The 21,259-nt window shown below is 39.3% G+C and overlaps 1 protein-coding gene across 3 annotated transcripts in view; it reads left to right on the forward strand.

Annotated features, from left to right (window-relative positions):
- The window catches only part of NHSL1 (NHS-like 1), a 146,248-nt gene that overhangs the window by 114,607 nt on the left and 10,382 nt on the right, over nt 1-21,259 (forward strand). For 2 of the 3 annotated variants that reach the window (XM_010844220.1, XM_010844222.1), the window contains exons 4-6: nt 8,577-8,769; nt 12,898-13,029; nt 20,682-21,259. In XM_010844220.1, the coding sequence (XP_010842522.1) occupies nt 8,577-8,769; nt 12,898-13,029; nt 20,682-21,259 (903 nt within the window). The remainder of the gene's footprint in view (nt 1-8,576; nt 8,770-12,897; nt 13,030-20,681) is intronic. The other variant, XM_010844221.1, reaches the window with a different exon arrangement.

A 21,259-nucleotide genomic window follows, 5' to 3' on the forward strand; every position in this document is an offset into this window, starting at 1 on the left:
CAGGTCACAGATGTGTCTTGGAGGAATCACAGTACTTGCTTAAGATCAGAAAGCTTTAAAATCCTGAAACAGAGTTCTCCCTCTCTTTACAAAGAGCATTATGAGGTATAATTTATATAAAATAAACTACACACCTTTAAAGTACACAATTTAATATGTTTTGGCATACTTATACATACGTGAGACCATCCCCACAATCAAGATAGTGAACACACCCTTCACCCCTAAAAGTGAACTAGGATTGAAACCCGGATCTGTGACTCCAGAGCCTGTTTTCCCTCAACAATGGGTAGTGGAATTGAGCCTTAGCTGTATCTCTCACCGGCTAACCACTCTCTTGGTTAGGGGAGTTTTGACTTGTTGAGATAATAGCATGAACATCTTTTTCAACCCATCATCCATCAGTAAAAGAGTGGATAAATAAATGTATTAGAATGGAATGTATGCTTCAGTGAAATGGATTAACCATAGGCTCACTTAACTACATGGATATGGCTTAGAAACATAATGGTAAGTAAATAACACTAAAGAGAATGGCAAAGTATCATTGACATAATGACTGATAAAGAAGGCATCTTATAGACTCAGATATGCATTTATTTGAAGAGAAACTTGGATTTAATACTTCATATAATCCTATGCTTTTATATCTTTGTAAGTATTCCTGTATAATTACATACAAACTAAGCAAGTCTAAATATGTAATTTAGACATATTTATGGGAGAAATATCAATAACCTCAGATATGCAGATGACACCACCCTTATGGCAGAAAGTGAAGAGGAACTCAAAGGCCTCTTGATGAAAGTGAAAGTGGAGAGTGAAAAAGTTGGCTTAAAGCTCAACATTCAGAAAACGAAGATCATGGCATCCGGTCCCACCACTTCATGGGAAATAGATGGGGAAACAGTGGAAACAGTGTCAGACTTTTTTTTTCTGGGCTCCAAAATCACTGCAGATGGTGACTGCAGCCATGAAATTAAAAGACGCTTACTCCTTGGAAGGAAGGTTATGACCAACCTAGATAGCATATTGAAAAGCAGAGACATTACTTTGCCAACAAAGGTTCATCTAGTCAAGGCTATGGTTTTTCCAGTGGTCATGTATGGATGTGAGAGTTGGACTGTGAAGAAGGCTGAGCGCCGAAGAATTGATGCTTTTGAACTGTGGTGTTGGAGAAGACTCTTGAGAGTCCCTTGGACTGCAAGGAGATCCAACCAGTCCATTCTGAAGGAGATCAGTCCTGGGTGTTCTTTGGAAGGACTGATGTTGAAGCTGAAACTCCAGTACTTTGGCCACCTCATGCGAAGGGTTGACTCATTGGAAAAGTCTCTGATGCTGGGAGGGATTGTGGGCAGGAGGAGAAGGGGACGACAGAGGATGAGATGGCTGGATGGCATCACTGACTCGATGGACTTGAGTCTGAGTGAACTGCGGGAGTTGGTGATGGACAGGGAGGCCTGGCGTGCTGCGATTCATGGGGTCGCAAAGAGTCGGACACGACTGAGCGACTGATCTGATCTGATCTGATGCACATACATAGCAAAAGTTAAAGGCATAATAAATAACGCAGAATTCAGGAGAGCAGTTACCTCGAGGTAACAGTATGGGGTAGATGCAATTATTCATAATATTTTAAGTCATGAGTTGGGTAATAGGTTCTTAAAAATTCATTGTTGTGTTATATACTTTGTATATATGATTTATTATAATAAAAGGCCATTAAAGGCAAGAAATTACATTATCATTTTGAACATTTATGTTCACTTTATGTGTGATAGTTTAAATCCAAAATATTTCAATTCAGTACGTGGTAAGAAAGTTTAGAGCCCATGATGAAGGCGCTGAATTTTGGTAATATATTGAATAGGAGAGAAGGAACAATTGAAATTATTTGATAACATGAATATGGAAACCACCTCCTGGCCTTTGTGGAGCTCTGGATGGGCCACAAACTGTTTCTGTGTGTATTCCCCTCAAAACCACTACCCCTGGTTTTTGTTGTCGGGTCCAGAGCCCAGGGGAGGGGGAAGGGGAATAAGGAGAGAAGAGAATGAAGTCAGGATCGCTTGTGTCTGAGTATATTAAAGGTGGAATAAGCATATAGACAAAAAAGACTGCAAACATTTTGGCACCTTATAAACTATCTAGAATCTTTAAAAAGAAAAGTCCACCCAAGACGGATTTAATTCTGAAGACGAAAATACCATAGACTAAGTAAGTGTCCTGTAAAAAGGACTGGAATGTATGTGGCTTTCCTCTTAAATGGTGCTCTATATAGTTTCATCTGTTCTATATCTATTTTTATGTAATAATTGCTAAATGAATGCTAAGTTTAACTCTGGCTATAATTATGTTTTCTAATTTTTAAAAGCTTAGCAGATAAAAAAAAAAGCCTGGGCAAATGTGTTTTTTAGTTAAGCCCACTTTTTGATAACTTGGCAGTCTGCCAAAGAGACCATGTTTCAGGCCTCACCATCCATCTGGTGGGAACTTGTCTGATTTCCAGACAGGACCTCAAAGTTCTAAAATGCAGGACTTAACAGTATTCAAAATTCACAAAACAACTCCTGGTATGGCAGGTGATCTCCCTTGGTAAATTAAGCAATTTGACACAAGAAATCATGGTTTCTTACATTTCATTTGTGACTCTCCATTCCTTCCAGATAGATATTAATGAACATTATTGAGCAATTAAACTGCATTTATAAATCAAGCTGCATTTAAGTTCTGAAAGCAAGTCCACTTTAAACTCGATATTAAAAAAAATAAAATAAAATTCACCCTGTACTAAGGGATCCCTTAACATGAAGCATGGCGATGCTATTTAAATTATTCTGTTCTTAACACAGGGAGCTTGAGTTGCTCAAAACATACAGCTGGTAAATGACAGAGCCAGTGTGCTGATACTTATAGTGTTCCATTCATTATACCACACTGCTGACTTTACTATAGATTCTTTTTTTTTTTAAGATCTTTTTCTTATTCAGAGATATAAACGGATATTTTTATTTTTAGATTAGAAAACACATAGTAATTTATTGCAAATATTATCAAGTTGTTATTTTACACTGTTTAGCAGCAGAGCTTTGAGGCCAGCTGTAGGTTCTAATCTGTTGCCCACTTGTCAACTTTCCTCAAGTAAAGTTGCTTTACTCCATTTCTGTATTTACAAAATGAGGCTAATGCTATGAAGATTAAATGAGGTGCCAATTTCTATAAAGCCTCTAACCCAGGGCAAGGTATTGAGACATCAGTCACTAAATGGTGACTCCTTTTTAGCTAAAATTGTGAAATTGCACTCTATGTAATTCTGCTTTAAGGCCTCCTGAAACTTACATTTTCAAGGGAGAGACAAACAAGATAAATAGCTAAAATATATGTATACTGGTGATATGTACTAAAGGGAAAAAAGAAAGAAGAACAGGGAGATATAAAATATTAGGGAGGAGTTGAAATTTTAGGCAGGTTAGCAGGTAAGACCTCAACAAGAAGGGGACTCTTGACTAAGCCCCTGAAGAATAAGAACGTGCTATCCATGAGGATGTCTAAAGGAAGAGCATTTCAGATGGTGGGAATATCATGTGCAAAGACCCTGAGGCAGGAGCGTGCTTGGTTTGTACAAGGAACTGGATGGAAAATGGTGTGGCTAGAGTAGGATAAAGAAGGGATAGGACTGTAGGAATTGAGGTCAGAAATAGCAATGGGCCAGTTCACAGGTCATGTAGGGTCTTGTAGGTTCTAGTAAGATTGCACAGGAGCAGCATGATCTGACATGTTTTGAAAGGATCCCTCAGGCTTCTGTGGAATAGAACTATTCCACTGGAATAGACTATTAAAGCAGGGATGGGAAGAAGGGGAGGGTGGCTAACAAGATCAGAGGTAAGAGGCTAAGGTAATAATCCATGGCATTCCAGTATCCATCTTAATGGAGTAATTGTGATGTGTTCTGCCGGTGAGATGGATGAGGTTTTTCCTGTGCCCCTCTGTATTTATAAATATTGAGAGCAATGGGAGTCAGATCATTCTGAAAGGTGCGCCATCCTGGCTTCTTATTTTTCTTTAGTAGATTGTAGCACTGTGCAACAGTCACATTTGCATATAACTTTATCTGTGCCCTGCTTGTCTGGGAAATTTTCTCACAAAGGAAGGGGGTACTTTATAAACTAGATTATCTTTGTCAGTTGTTATACTGGAGCAATCCCTAGTGATCATCCCCTGGCAATGAGGCTGAACTGAAGATCTGTTTCATTGTGAGAGTTATCAAATCTGACAGTCTCAGTCAACTGAAAGAAAAGTAGGTCACCAGGGCTGATGAGTCCCACTGAGCAGAATACAGACCATAAAACAGTGCTTCACCATCTCCCTAGGCAGACGTCTCATGGAAGAGGGAACCCTCTCGGTAGGGTGTTGCCATGCTGTTCATTTTCCATCAAGCTGAAGTTTGCCTATTAAGATTTGCTTCCCATGGCCTTTAAAGTCTATGCTATCTATGCTATATTTCAAGGTTGCCTGAAAAATTATTTCTGTGTGTGTATATATCAGAAAGAGTAACATAATTTACTAAATTGAGATTCAACTTCAGATATGTGACACTTAATGTGAACTTTACACAAACTGTCATGAAATTCTCAAAATTAATTTTGATTTGTGTGTGTGTGGTGTACCTGCAGTGTGAGGGTAGATAATAAGTATTGTATATCAAGCCTATTTTGAGTGTCGCAACTGCATAAAGGGTAGACATAATTGATTTACATTGGTATGACTTTGTTGTTCAGTTGCTCAGTTGTGTCCGACCCTTTGAGACCCCATGGACTGCAGCACGCCAGGCTTCCCTATCCTTCACTCTCTCCTTAAGGTTGCTTGAACTCATGTCCATTGCGTCAGTGATGCCATCTAACCATCTCATTTTCTGTTGTCCCTTTCTCCTCCTGCCTTCAATCTTTCCCAGTTTCAGGGTCTTTTCCAGTGAGTTGGCGCTTTGGATCAGGTGACCAAAGTATTGGAGTTTCAGCTTCAGCACCAGTCCTTCCAATGAATATTCAGGATTAATTTCCTTTAGGATTGACTGATTTGATCTCCATGATTTAATTTAATTCTTTCAAACATTCCTTTGGTTGAAGGTTGTCATTTCCTCCTCCAGGGGATCTTCCCAACCCAGGAATCGAACCCATGTGTCCTCTGTCTCCTGTATTAGCAGGCGAATTCTTTACCACTGAGCCATGTGGGAAGCCTTAATTACCTTTCAAGGATCTGTAGTAGATGTGATCATTGTAACCAGTGTTGGATCAAACATGAATTGATAAAATGCAATTTAGTATCATAATAAGATGTCAGTAACATGCTCAATAAATTGAGTATATTTATTTGTCAGTTTTAATTACAAACATTTCACATTTTCCTTAGGTGGCAAAGAAAGTAGGTTTTCATTTTATATGTATTATGTACTGATAATGTAAAATCTCATATATTGAGATGTCTATTCATATATATATACATATATTTATTTCCACAATGCCTTTTTCATAGCTATCATGTCATTAGGTTCACAAGTATCCTTAGTGGGATATGGTAGAGAGTACAGCCCTATTTTACAGCAAAGGAAACTTCAATGTTTAGGAACAACTTCAGGATCCCTTGACTGAAAAATATAAAGCAAATAGACTCAGGTCTTTGGATTCTTAGCTTAGGACTCTATCCCCGTACCGCACTATTTTCATAGCTCTAGAGTAGTCTTTTGGAGAAGGCAATGGCACCCCACTCCAGTACTCTTGCCTGGAAAATCCCATGGATGGAGGAGCCTGGTGGGCCACAGTCCATGGGGTTGTGAAGAGTCGGACACGACTGAGCGACTGAGCGACTTCACTTTTCACTTTCATGCATTGGAGAAGGAAATGACAACCCACTCCAGTGTTCTTGCCTGGAGAATCCCAGGGACGGGGGAGCCTGGTTGGCTGCCATCTGTGGGGTCGCACAGAGTCGGACACGATTGAAGCAACTTAGCAGCAGCAGCAGAGTAGTCTTTTTCAGATATGTGGAGTGCTATTAGTTGTAGAATAAACACAGATTTTTTTCAGGAAGGCTAATTCAATAGCAGTAAACAGAGCAGTGTTCTTCTGTTCAGGATATCTAACTAATGTATTTCTACAGATGTCTTACTAATGTCTTCTTAGAAACTTACATTAGATCCAGAAAGGTATCAAGACATGCTTTTGAAAGATAGATAAATATTCACAAATACTGTGTTAAATGACAGAAGTAAGTCACAAAAGAGAATATACAATATGATTTCCCTTAGAGAAAATCCAAAAACAGGCAAATGAAGCTGAATGTTAGAAGTCAGGATAGCAATTGCCCCTTTGGGGAGTGTGGTTGAGAGTATTGAATTGACTTGGCTGCTAGTTTTACAGGTATTCCCTTGGGAATGTTTATTTATTCATTCATTCATTCATTTTTAAGTAAAATTTGTCTTAATGCCTTAGGTGGTAGTTTAAATGCTTTCAACTTGAAGAGCAGTTCTTAGGCGTTTATTATGATTATAAACTGCCATTTCTCACCAAAAGTCATTTACCCTTTTTTGTTGTTGTTCCTGAGTCTGTGGTAGGCTTCCCGGGTGGCCCTATTGGTAAAGAACCCGCCTTCCGATGCAGGAGACATAAGAGAAGCAGGTTTGGTCCCTGGGTTGAGGAGATCCCCTGGAGGAGGGCATGACAACCCATTCCAGTATTCTTGCCTGAAAAAATCCCCATGGACAGATGAGCCTGGCAGGCTACAGCCCCTAGGGTCACAGAGTCAGACACGACTAAAGCAACTTAGCACGCATGAGCCTGTGGCAATTTTTTTCAGTTCTTGGCGTTTGTCACAGAACTAGCTGCTGGAGCCACGGTGAAGTTCATCATGAAATGCTTGCCAAAACAACTTTCTTGCTTACACTTTTTAAGATGTGAGGAAAGAAAGATATTGAAAAGGGTTCCCCAGTTAGGATATTCAGTTCAGTTCAGTCGTTCAATCGTGTCCGACTCTTTGCGACCCCATGAATCGCAGCACGCCAGGCCTCCCTGTCCATCACCAACTCCTGGAATTCACTCAAACTCATGTCCATTGAGTCGGTGATGTCATCCAGCCATCTCATCCTCTGTTGTCCCTTCTCCTCCTGCCCCCAATCCCTCCCCAAATCAGGATCTTTTCCAATGAGTCAACTCTTCGCATGAGGTGGCCAAAGTATTGGAGTTTCAGCTTCAACATCAGTCCTTCCAATGAACACCCAGGACTGATCTCCTTTAGAATGGACTGGTTGGATCTCCTTGCAGTCCAAGGGACTCTCAAGAGTCTTCTCCAACACCACAGTTCAAAAGCATCAATTCTTCAGTGCTCAGCTTTCTTCACAGTCCAACTCTCACATCCATACATGACCACTGGAAAAACCGTACCCTTGACTAGACGGACCTTTGTTGGCAAAATAATGTCTCTGCTTTTCAATATACTGTCTAAGTTGGTCATAACTTTCCTTCCAAGGAGTAAGCGTCTTTTAATTTCATGGCTGCAGTCACCATCTGCAGTGATTTTGGAGCCCCCAAAAATAAAGTCTGACACTGTTTCCACTGTTTCCCCATCTATTTCCCATGAAGTAATGGGACCAGATTCCACGATCTTCGTTTTCTGAATGTTGAGCTTAAGCCAACTTTTTCACCCTCCTCTTTCACTTTCATCAAGAGGCTTTTTAGTTCCTCTTCACTTTCTGCCATAAGGGTGGTGTCATCTGCATATCTGAGGTTATTGATATTTCTCCCAATAATCTTAATTCCAGGTTGTGCTTCTTCCAGCCCAGGGTTTCTCATGATGTACTCTGCGTATAAGTTAAATAAGCAGGGTGACAGTATACAGCCTTGTATATTGTATATTGTACTCCTTTTCCTATTTGGAACCAGTCTGTTGTTTCATGTCCAGTCTTAGGATGTTAATGTGTATCAAAACAGACACTGCTAGAAATTTCCTCATGGGGCTATGATAGGCTCCAAACAGAGCTTCAGTCAGCTTTTGATAATTTAACAATTTCACAGTTGATTTTTCTTTTTCTATGTAAATGATTTCAAAGAGCATGGATAGTTGAACAACAATAGCTCTATCATTTTCAAACTTGAGATCAGAGCCTAAAGGAATTGAGATTGAAGCTAGAAATTACTTGGAGCAAAAAGAAATTTTAATAAAAATAGAGACTGATGGCCAAACCCATGATGTTTCTCTGAGCTTCTAATGTTAAACTAAATCCATAAGCTTTCTGATCACAGTAAATATAGAAAGAAACAGGAAGAACTTAAAAAATTTTGTGGGTCAGCAAAACCTTTTTCCAGTCCTCATGGCTTAGAGACTAAGGCCTTAGCAAATCATGTATATTATGAGTTACATGCAAGATGATGAGCGGTTCCCTTGTGAACCATTGCTTCTTGTTCCGAAATGTGACCAATTTGTTTTTCTTTTGGCTTGCTTCAAATCAGTTTAATTTTTTTTAAATGTATTTTTAAATGTTTCTGCCAGCAATTACACACTATGGCTTCCTCTCAATTTTTCCCCTGCAGTGTTCTGTCTCTTCATCAGAAGAGGAAAGACTTACTTCCACCAGGAGACCTAAGACGCCAACGTCAAGTGACTGCTCTGACCTTCATACTCAAACCAACTGGACCAAGTCACTTCCCTTGCCAACACCGGAAGAGAAGATGCGGCAGCAAGCCCAAACAGTCCAGGCTGACGTGGTTCCTATTAACATAACTGGTATGCTTTGCTCTGTGGACAGGTTGCAAATATTCTGGAAGAATGACTATGGCTCTTTGTTTGGTATATGCTCTTAGCATGTCATTCATACAACAGAGGTAGATAGCTGTGGTCTGACTTCCTGCTCTTTGTTGAATGAAGGGAATACTAAAATGTATATGTGTGTGCATGTCAAATATCTATTCCTTTTAGATTTGTAGACTGTATCACCAAAGGTTGATGTCAGAGAATTCAGTGGTCCAGCCATTCAGCTAAAGGGTGGCATTTTTACACACAATTCAATTCTTTTAATTGAATTGCCTTTTTAAAATATTTTGGCTATATGGAAATATCTTCTAAATGTGATCTTGGGTGAGAAAAAATTAGGTTTACTTTCTAAAAGGCTGTTTTAACTCATTTATAAAAGTGAAAAAGAACACATTTAATATTTCTGAATGATTTTCTTACCTTCTTGTTTTCTCAAGTAGAAAAAGGGGGAAATTACTTGAAATAAAAATATGAAATATACATTTTAAAAAATCTAACAGGATAGTAAAATTATATCTTCATTTCCATAATTTGAATTCTATAATCATCAAATAAAAATCCATTCCTTCTAAATATAAAAAATTTAGAACATGTTAGACTGGCATATGAATATTAATTGCCAAATGTGAAATTCAAGTTCTTGCAGAATATTATATTCAGGTTTTAATCATCTGTGATAATTAAGGTGACAAGGTATGTAAAGCTCAAAGACAGTATTTCACAAACATAGAGAACTGTTAATAAGTATCAAAATTTTCCTCCCCTGTCACTTCCATATCCTGCAGAGAAGATAGATCATTGATCTGGGGAGAGTACAAAATGCAAAATAGACATGTTAAGAGTTGGTAGCTTCAGACATTAGACTGTGTTCAAGAGAAAACATTACCAGTAGTCATACTGATAATCAGCTCATACAAAATCTGGCTTATAAGGCCAGAACCTAAAAAAATCAGGTGATCAATAAGGATAAGTTTTCATAAAAAATTAGGATGAAAACTCATCATACCTTTGCTATGTTTCTGAGGCTACTGCTCTCGACTATTGTTAGAAAGTTTTTTTCCCTGGCATTGGTGATAGTTATTGATGAATTTTTTTAAACCTTACAAGATGTTTAAAAATTACATTTAAAACTCTGTTTTGAATTCCAGAGAAATTTAATTAGTACGTGAATTATTTTAAATTCCATGGACATTTTCCCACATTTACTGTCCTTAAGCCTTGCAGGAATAGCATGACATTTTATTCCATTCTCTTTGCAAATAGCATTGATTTTTCTAAGTATGATTCACATTCACCAAATTATACTTTTAAAAGAATTTTTATATATAGTTGTATTTCAGAACAAAGTGTAATGTTTCTATGGCTGTGTATTTTCTGTGAGAAAATGCATTACATTATTTGATTGATTAAAAGCCTCAGAATTAATATTGTAAGATTGTGCTATGAAATGTAACAATCCTTAATGGAATTCAGATAAAATGCATTATCGTGAAATTAGGAAATTTAAAGCAGAATAGATTTTCAGGAATAAAGAATAATTTACAGTGAAATACATTGGCACAACAGCAGACAGTGTCAGCCTCTGAACTTTATTCTCTCCTGTCTGATGAGTAAGTGGATATGAATTACATAAAGTTTAAAAGGAGGCCTTGAGAATGCCACACAGGAGAGGTGAATGACAATAAAGAAATGAGCAATACAAGTTAGGACAAAATGCAGTTTACTTTTGAGTGATTAACATTTTCAGAAATGTAGAAGGCAGATGCCTAATGACATATTTATTGATCCATTTTCTGGATCTGTGTGTTTACTATACACACATACATTTCATAAAGAAGTAGTTTTTCTGATATTCTGGTATAAAGAAGCATTAAATTTGTTTACTTTTAGTGGTTGAATTGACATAGATTATACAACTCCTGGCTCTTTAAATGATACATTTCCAAAGCACTAGAAGATAAAATGTAGCTTCCTGTAGGGCGTTGTCACTGCTCATTTATTTGGGTGAACATTGACCTTCTATTTGGTTTTCAGTACAGTTCAGCAGAGGAAAGAATGCCAATAAATATATTATTTCAAATGCAGAGAGATGCTTGCCAGGCAGAGAGGAAGAAGACATTAGTACAATGAGCTGCTGGCTTGAAAATTGATTTTCTCCCTTTAGTCACAGGCCTGTGTCCTGTGGGGGAACTCATCCTGTTCTAAGAGTTGAAGAGAAGAAAAATGTTTAAAATAAAATGTGCATATGAGTATGTTGCTTAATCTGCCATGTGGGATAGCAGCTCTTACACCTGAAAGATAAATAGAGTGAGTAAACATGCTGAAGCAGTTCTTACAAATTGCCTTTGGACTGATGTTTGAGCTAGCTAAATTGATTTCTAAGTAGTAACCCTGACGGACTACTGCCATTTTTCAATGAAAAGAAATAATTAAATCCCTCTCAATTCAGTAGACATTTACTGAATAACTACTTTGTGTCAGGCATCGAGCTGAATGCCACAGGCAATCCCAGGGTGCATGATCGTGTCCCCGCCCTTCAGAAATGTTTAGCCCAGTAGAGGAGACAGTCCTTTTAGGTCACGATGAAGGCTGGAGTCCTTTTAGGTCACAATGAAGGACGGAGCGTTTGGCACCAGTGGTGGTATATGTCTTAGACGTTCATCCTCGCAGTTTGTTTTTTCATTTCCTTGGAGCTTGGGTGGTTCATCTTTGTTTTTTTGTGTAGGAAGCAAACCTGGAGACTAAATGCAACTGTCTGTTGATATTTTGTCCATTCTTAATGATTTGAGCCAAGAACATGTTTTTCCTCTGCCACAGAAAACAAATGAACCAGTGAAGTCCTGACTGGCCTCTTATAGGCCGTATTTGCTATTGTACGTAGTAATGCATTTATCACAGTGATGGTGCCTTCTGGTGTTTCAGGGTTTTCTCGAAATCATCTCTGTTTTTTCTCTGTTAGGAACAAAGTTGAGAGCATTTTCAAATTTACAAGCCTTCATCTAAGTTTGTTGCTTTGTAGGTGAAATGTGTTTTGACCATTCCGATCTTTTATTCTCTATTTTGATTAGAACTATATTGGTTCTGTTCACAATGTATTCCTATTAAAATAGAAGATACATTGTTCACAGCATACCCACTTTTGAATGTGCGTCGGTGTTGTTAAAAAGAGTGAATAATTTTTAAACTTTTCTTATAATATGGAAGTATATATTTTGTATGTGTACATATGTATTTTTTAAATCTCTTTTTGAGGAGAAGAACTATTTAATAAGGTCAATGCTATAAAACTTCTCTTCAAATGTCAAGTAATTTAAAGCAGACCAAACAGTAGTTGATATGTTACTATTTTAGGCTATTCCATGGTGTGATAATCACACAACTTACACACTAGAAAGAAAAAACTTTGATGTGGCATTCTGGGTTTGATTTCAACATACCTGTAATGAATTTAGATCAACTTTTGAAAAGTGATTAAGTAACAGCGAGAAGCAGTTTAGCTTTAACAAACCGCAGAGCTACTGGGTCTCATTGTGATAAAAGTACTTTATCATTATAAGGCTTTTTCATTATCATTGTGTCTCACACCGTAGCAATTACCAGTCTATTCAAATTAAGAGCCTCCTTGACTGAAGAAAAGTCGTCACCTAGGAATTCCTGATTAAGTTATTTGTTTCATCACATCAGACAAGACAATACTTTGGTCTCTGGTGAGGACCAGATGAAGCAAATAAATTCATCTCCAGCTGATGTGAAGCGTGATTTTGGTGACCGAAGACTTTTGTGAAATACTTCCAAAATAACCCATTTTTTAAATAACACAAAATCACTCTTCCGAAGTGTTATTCACCAGTTTGCATTTGCAAATGAGCTCAAGGTGCTTTCTTTGAATGGACATACACCCGGAAATTGGAAAACAGCCTTATGATGCTAATGTGCTTTCCTCCCTTTTTTGCCCTTCAGCATCCATTCATCATTGTATGACTGGCTAACATCATTATTAATACCTTCTTATCATTTTACAACAAGCTTCTGGAAGAAAGTGCATGGTGTCGGCTTGCTTGAAAATAACATTGCTTTGCTTGTTCTACTACTCTGCATTAGGGGAGAATTTCGATCGCCAGGCCAGCCTTCGGCGGTCTCTAATTTACACAGACACTCTGGTAAGACGACCGAAGAAAGTCAAAAGGAGAAAGACTATTACAGGAGTCCCTGACAGCATACAGAAGGAGCTAGGTATGGCTCATCAGAACTGTATTCTGTTGCCCATCATTGCTACTCACCATTACTACCCTAACCTTATCGGTGGTCTTTGTGAAATCAATACATTCTGATAGCCTTTTGGTACCCCAAAGGGTCAGCTTCTTTCCTGAACGAGGCACTGGGTACAAATCTTAACATCCCATGCAGGTGATTTGTTGAATTTTGATGACAAGGTAAGAAGAGGAGCTATATGAAAACTATTGACTGGGATGATAGAAATTAAACAGTTATGTCATCATCTCTGTGTATCTTCAACAGTGGGCATGCCCACGGTAAAATTCACTTTCAATTTAGAGCTTAAGTTTTCATGAAACCAAAAACTTATTCTAGGACTTCAGATTGTGCGTATGGACTTCATTAGTTATACTGACAATATTGGTGGCATTTTTTCATCCAACATCATTAGTAAATACCAGTAAAATTGAAAATAGTCATTTGTGTTGGATAATGCCTTACTGGTACTTCTGGTGAAACAAATTCGTAGCTTTTTGATTTGGTATTTCTCAACATGTGGTTGAAAAACAGAAACCAAAAGTTCCTTTTGACTGGTGCAGAAGATGGTTCACTTCATTATTCACTCACCCATCTTGTTCCTGCTTATCTTTATATATGCTTTGGATAACGTTTTCTTTTCTTTCTGTATACATTGCCTCACCTGTTTTTTCATGGTCCAACAGGAATGTCTGCTGAGGCAGCAGGGACTCCAGTACCAGGCTGCTTCAGTTTGAATCCTGTCTCTGCCACTTACTTGCTGGGCAGCCTCAAGCTGGTTATTTCACCTCTCTGAGTCTACTTTTTCACTCAAAAAAAGTGTGGTTGCTGATGTTAATAGAACCTAATTCTTAGGGCTGTTTGAGGAGTTAATGAATTTATACAGGCAGAGCACGTGGTACCTGGTATCTGCCTGCCAGTGTAGGAGATGAGCGTTCAACCCCTGAGTCAGGAATATCCCCTGGAGCAAGAAATGGCATTCCTGTATTCTTGCCTGGAAAACTCCATGGACAGAGGAGCCTGGTGGGCTACAATGTAATGGGGTCGCAAAGAGTTGGACACAACTGAGTGTGCACACACACACACTACTATTAATATATACGTATTAGCTGCTATTGTACTTATTGTACCAACTTAACACTACCTATCTTGAATCTTGCCTTTTTCTCTTTGGTCAACCTGTGGACTTCTTTGCTTATAATTATTCAACATGCAGAAAACTAAGATCATAGAATCTAGTCCCATCACTTCATGGCAAATAGATGGGGAAACAGTGGAAACAGTGACAGACTTTATTTTGGGGGGCTCCAAAATCACTGCAGATGGTGGCTGCAGCCATGAAATTAAAAGACACTTCCTCCTTGGAAGAAAAGTTATGACCAACCTAGACAGCATATTAAAAAGCAGAGATATTACTTTGCCGACAAAAGTCTGTCAAGTCAAAGCTATGGTTTTCCCATGTAGTCATGTATGCTGCTAAGTCACTTCAGTCGTGTCGGACTCTGTGCAACCCCATAGGCGGCAGCCCACCAGGCTCCCCTCTCCCTGGGATTCTCCAGGCAAGAACACTGGAGTGGGTTGCCACTTCCTTCTACAATGCATGAAAGTGAAAAGTGAAAGTGAAGTTGCTCAGTCGTGTCCGACTCTTCGCAACCCCATGGATTGCAGCCCACCAGGCTCCTCTGCCCATGGCATTTTCCAGGCAAGAGTACTGAAGTGGGTTGCCATTGCCTTCTCCAGTAGTCATGTATGGATGTGACAATTGGATCATAAAGAAAGCTGAGCACCCAAGAGTTGATGCTTTTAAACTGTACTGTTTGAGAAGATTCTTGAAAGTCTCTAGGACTGCAAGGAAATCCAACCAGTCCATACTAAAGAAGATCAGTCCTGAATATTCATTGGAAGGACTGATGCTAAAGCTGAAATTCCAATACTTTGTCACCTCATGCAAAGAACTGACTCATTGAAAAGACCCGGATGCTGGGAAAGATTGAAGACAGGAGGAGAAGGGGACAAAAGAGGATGAGATGGTTAGAATGGCATCACCCACTCAATGGACATGAGTTTGAGTAAACTCTGGGAGTTGATGATGGACAGGGATGCCTGACGTGCTACATTCCATGGGGTTGCAAAGAGTCAGACACAATTGAGCAACTGAACTGAACTGATATTTTTACTTTTATTTTCTATTGAGGGCTATACTCTAAAAACTCCAAATCATTACTTCTGAACTTTCCTATCAATGTTTTAGGCAAAATGAGTTTATCCTAGCAATGGTAGTATATGTTATAGCACGTCGAGGTAGTTTCAGCTTCTGGGTGTCACAGACATCATTCCTATGTGCTTTTTTCCTGACACCCTGGCCCACATACATGCCTTGTCTTAGGGAGGGAAGGCTTATTCTTGTTTACCTGGCATTTTCTCTCTTTACTGCCGTCCAGTTCTACAGTATGTGTTCTCTGCCTTCCAGGCTGCAACTACAGAGGGATGAACAGTGATGCTTTTCACCTGACTAGGTGGCTTCAGTGGCCCGGATGACAGTGGGTGCTCGTCTTCCCTCATAACACGGGGGTTTTATCATGAACAGAGGCCAGATTGCACCCACAGGATTTACGAAGGCTGCCTCTGGTTCATGCCCTCACATCACCTCCTTTAGTGGCCCAGGCCTCCTGTATCCCATTCTTTTATACCGTTTTTCTTTCTCTTTTAGGTGACAGGCAACTAATTTGAGAAAAAATAATGTGTACTGGTATGTCTAGCAGATATTAATGGGCTAATTCTTCCAGTACTCAGGTAACATTTATATTTGACTGCTGTTTTAGGAGATGCCTTAACCTAAAAAAGTAACTTTACAGACAGCTCTTTGTAAGATAACAAGGTTGATGTTTCTGGGTAGGCTACATTTTAAGTGACTTTCCAGTCAAAATGAGTAGGTTTTGGATGGCTTTGTGCCCAGAGTATAAGAATAGTTTGGCCCAGATAAAGATAGACATACACGTAAATATTCAATATGAATTGTCTATCTATCTATCTGTCTATCTGATTTCTAGAGCCTCAAAGTTATGAACTTTTAACACTTTTTATTTTTAACTCAGCCAATCAGTATGGAGCCAGTAACTCATTTGCCTCTTTGACCTTACTGGAAGTAGCTGATCAGCTAGGTAAATCACACCTTCTGTAATTTTAATATTTTTAAAACTGGTGATAGAGTCTCTGAGGCCCTCATTCATTTCTCTTTTGCCCATAACAGGAACACCACTAATACTGAAGCAAAAAAAGCTTCCTGCACATCACCTGTGTTGTGAGTGTTGTCACATGAGAAACTTTTGGTGTCATTGCACAGTTGATGACGTGACCTGGATCACGGCTGGAGATTATCTGAGACAGCTGTATCTAAGTTAGAGCTGGTTTTTTTTTTTTTTTTTTTTAAGACAATTAGACAACCCCTCTAGTTTTATAGATAGGCCAGTTGGAAAGGACTAGTGGTAGAGTAAGGGAAAGGAATATTTGAATACAGTGAAGTGAAGTGAAGTGAAAGTTGCTTAGTTGTGTCCGACTCTCTGTGGCCCCATGGACTATGCAGTCTATGGAGTTCTCTAGGCTAGAATACTGGAGTGAGTAGTCTTTCCCTTCTCCAGGGGATCTTCCCACATTTAGCAAAAAAAAAATTGGATTGTACCTTTCCTTTGCTTCATTCATTTGGGCAAGGGTTGACTTTGCCCTTTCTCCTAATATTTTGTACTTATAAGGCCTCTGATTTGAGAGCTTTGTGCTATCTTACTAATTATTATCAAAAGTAGACACTTCTTAAGAATTAGTCTTCCTTAGATATAAAGCATGGGGAAGAATGACTGAGTCAAATTAGACTTTAAAAGGATATGATTATCTGAAAAAAAGACATTCACTGGAAAAGATACAGCCTGTCCACAAAACACTGCCTAAATTGCTGGGACTTTCACTTTTAAAATCTAACCAGAGGTGCTCCTAGTATTAGAATTAATAGTGCTTAACTGTATGCAGCTTCTACTTAAAAATCTGTGGTGGACTCTTGAGATTGGTCAGCATATAAAGTTTTAAAATCAAGGTATGATATTTTCTCTTTAAAGCATGTTTATGGTATGTGATTTGTTGCCTTCCATTTAAACAAAAGGACAAAGTGTCTTTTTCTTTACTCTCATCTTAAACATATATGGAATTGTATTTGAGCAACCTGTTATGAGATTCCATCTTTTAGAAACAGATAAGAAATATCAATAACCTCAGATATGCAGATGACACCACCCTTATGGCAGAAAGTGAAGAGGAACTAAAAAGCCTGTTGATGAAAGTGAAAGTGGAGAGTGGAAAAGTTGGCTTAAAGCTCAACATTCAGAAAACGAAGTTCATGGCATCTGGTCCCATCACTTCATGGGAAATAAATGGGGAAACACTGGAAACAGTGTCAGACTTTATTTTTGGGGGCTCCAAAATCACTGCAGATGGTGATTGCAGCCATGAAATTAAAAGATGCTTACTCCTTGGAAGGAAAGTTATGACCAACCTAGATAGCATATTGAAAAGCAGAGACATTACTTTGCCAACAAAGGTCCGTCTAGTCAAGGGTATGGTTTTTCCAGTGGTCATGTGTGGATGTGAGAGTTGAACTGTGAAGAAGGCTGAGCGCTGAAGAATTGATGCTTTTGAACTATGGTGTTGGAGAAGATTCTTGAGAGTCCCTTGGACTGCAAGGAGATCCAACCAGTCTATTCTATAAAGCAGATCAGTCCTTGGTGTTCTTTGGAAGGAATGATGCTAAAGCTGAAACTCCAATACTTTGGCCACCTCATGCGAAGAGTTGACTCATTGGAAAAGACTCTGATGCTTGGAGGGATTGGGGGCTGGAGGAGAAGGGGATGATAGAGGATGAGATGGCTGGATGGCATCACCGACTCAATGGACGTGAGTCTGAGTGAACTCCGGGAGTTGGTGATGGACAGGGAGGCCTGGCGTGCTGCAGTTCATGGAGTTGCAAAGAGTCGGACACAACTGAGCAACTGGACTGGACTGAACTGAACAGAAGATTATTTTGTTCATATATAATTATGTTTGGCTACTGAATAGTCTGTGTTTTCCTGGAACTTATCCCAGTATGTTACTCTCCAAGCAGAAAAGGACTTATTTAAAGGAATCTCCTTCTGAATAATTTTTGTTGGTTGATACCGAGAGCATTACTTTAGGCCTGTCAAGACTTTTTAAAAAATTCATACATTAAGCCTTGAAACTAGCTTGTAGATTTCTATCATTATTTTTATTACATGTGTCTTTTTAAAAGTTGGATAGATCTTATAGTATTATAAGTTAAAAAAATGTGTAGTTATTTTAAATAATTTAAGCTTTCATATTTATTTAAATTAAAATCAGGTAAATCTCATCAAGATTTTTAGCAGCAGCTGAGTGGACTATATTTGTAGTTCTATTTTTGTAATTTTTGCTACTTAAGATAGTATTCATCTGTGTCCTGTAATAATGTCACACTTTTTGTACTGTGAAAATATTGAAGTATCTGTTTCAGGAATAGAATTTCAGTGGTCCCTATAATAAATAATATATGAGTTGTTTTGTATATATATTTTAGAGGTCTTTAGAAAAACATTTGATTTAAAAATTGTTTCGAACTGTAAGTGGTGAAGAAATGGCTATAGTCCCATTTTCAGAAGCATAGAATTCACATGCAACATTGTTACCTGAAAGAATCAGGATTTTGTTTATGACCTTTAAACACATTTAAAAATCTACCACTGACCTCATGTAAAAGCTAATACAAATTTGAAAGAAAAAGATCTGAAAATCCATATCAGAATGAAATAAGGTGTGCTGAATGTTTGGATTGAACTGGTGCAAACTGATCCAGTCCTCCAAGTCAACCCTCCACCTTCTAAAAGGACTTCCCAGGTGGTGCTCGTGGGAAAGAAGCCCCTTGCCATTGCAGGAGATGTAAGAGAGCTGGGTTCGATCCCTGGGTTGGGAAGATCCCCTGGAAGAGGGCATAGCAGCCCCCTCCAGTATTCTTGCCTGGAGAATCCCATGGAGAGAGGAGCCTGGCAGGCTACAGTCCATAGGGTCATGAAGAGTCGGACATGACTGAAGCGACTTAGCATTGCACACACTCTAAAATACTAGACTGCAAATATTTGCACCTTTTGTTTCTCTTTGCTTAAAGTGGATCTTTCTTCTGTTCCCACCCTTTTGCCCACTTCCCCTTTTCCTGAGGGAGAGCGTCACATGCACACGTGTAGTGCAAGTGTGCAGTAGGTGTACTTGGCAGAGGGTGGGCGGGGGGAATAGATTTTCTTTGCCAGAGATACGAGCACAAAAATGATTCTCCATCATCACAGTGAAGGAAATAGCCTTACGCTTGGGAACCTTCATTGCCGGGTGGCTTCTCCTGTGCAGTTGATTCAAGACCATTGCCGCCATTTTAGCCTGGTGCTTTGCTGTTTGGATGGGCTATGCTGTCCAAATATGAAGGCTAGTATAAGTGGGGTAGGGAGGGAGATCTTGGGAATCCCATCATCACCAGTGTCCTTACGGTGAACAGTGATGCTTGTGGGCCCTTGTTGGATAATAACAACCTAGAAAGAATTATGGTTTCACTACTATTTTTCAAGATTTAATTGGTCCTAATGATTGCTATGCATGGATTTTTTTTTCCTCTATACACTTTGAGTAAGTTCTTGGCTTCATGATTTTATTTTAAGCTTCTCTTCTTTCCTAGGTAGCTTGAGATCTTTACCTACGTGTAAGGATTTTTTTCATCCATTTCCCTCCCTCTCTTTTCTGTAAACCCTGCCTCGTGCTGCTGTTGCTGCTGCTTCTTCCTCTTCTTCTTCTTTTAAACATACTATTCTTTCTGTTTGGTTGTAAAGCTCCAAGAAATGAATAATCCTAATTGGAGGAAATGTTCACTGGATCGGTTCCTGCTGCTTTTTCCCTCCCCAGAACACAACAGATTGCTACTGAATTTTGAATGTCACTAACAGACAGATGATAATGGCTTAAGATGGATAATGAAATGTTTGAAACACAGATGGGCCTGTAAATCATTTTTTTCTTTTTCTTAGGACTTCCTTCTGACATAAAAATTAATGTAATTAACGCTGTTTTATACCGATATCCCTCCTAAATGATACCTCTGTAGCCCTTTTGTTGAGCTGCCACATTCATCTGTCTTTGAGAAAGACTGTCACTGCTAGATGGATGCTCTGTACAGTCACTGGATGGGTGAGAGTCTTACCTTTACCAAAAAGAGATTATGTAAAAAGGAAACCTTCCAAGGAACCCTCAGCTTTGTTCTTGAAGAGAGTACCTGAGAATTCCATATGCAGCACTTAATTTATAGGAGGCTATGAGGTATATATGAAAAGAAGTATGTGAAATTTATAATACAGATCTTCATCTGGGGGGGCCATCAGTAACTACTTAAACTGTCACCTAGGTGCTTATAGGGAAAAAAAAACTAGGCCAAATAGAAAAAAAAATTTTTTTTCTTTTAAGTACAACATCACAGAATCAGAAGAGGGTGAGAGATCAAGGTGATGCACTCAGATATTGATTTTTATTTTTAGGTAATGAGCTTCTTTATGCTTTCTCTCCAGCTTCGGGAGCCACTGGCCAAGATGATGTTGGTGGTCACTCAGCATACACCCCAGACCACTACTCTACACTCGGAAGGCTCGACAGCTATCGATCTATGGGACAGCGCTCAGAAACCAGGGATTCCAGCTGTCAGACTGAGGAAGTGAAGGTTGTACCACCTTCAATGAGAAGAATCAGAGCCCAGAAGGGGCAAGGCATTGCTGCTCAGATGAGTCACTTCTCAGGCTCCTCTGGGAACATGTCAGTGCTGAGTGACTCTGCCGGGGTCGTGTTCCCTTCCCGCCTCAACAGCGACGCTGGTTTTCACAGTCTTCCCCGGTCTGGAGCAAGGGCAAATGTTCAGGCCCTGGAGCCACGGCTGGGCGCCCTGGGCCCTGCGGAAGACCTGGGTGGCGCTTTCCCCTACCAGCAGGGTCACCCACAAGTAGATGAAGACTTTGGGCATCTAGGAGCTGCCCCGAGGATGGGAACACTGTTGAGGCCCAAATCTCAGGAGCTGAGGCACTTCGAGGGTGAAAATGTAACCAGCCCTGCGTGTGTGGTGTCTCCTCACACGAGCTACTCCACCAGCATCATC

This window comes from Bison bison, unplaced genomic scaffold, assembly GCF_000754665.1.
Source record: "Bison bison bison isolate TAMUID 2011002044 unplaced genomic scaffold, Bison_UMD1.0 scf7180017864198, whole genome shotgun sequence".
Classification (NCBI taxonomy): domain Eukaryota; kingdom Metazoa; phylum Chordata; class Mammalia; order Artiodactyla; family Bovidae; genus Bison; species Bison bison.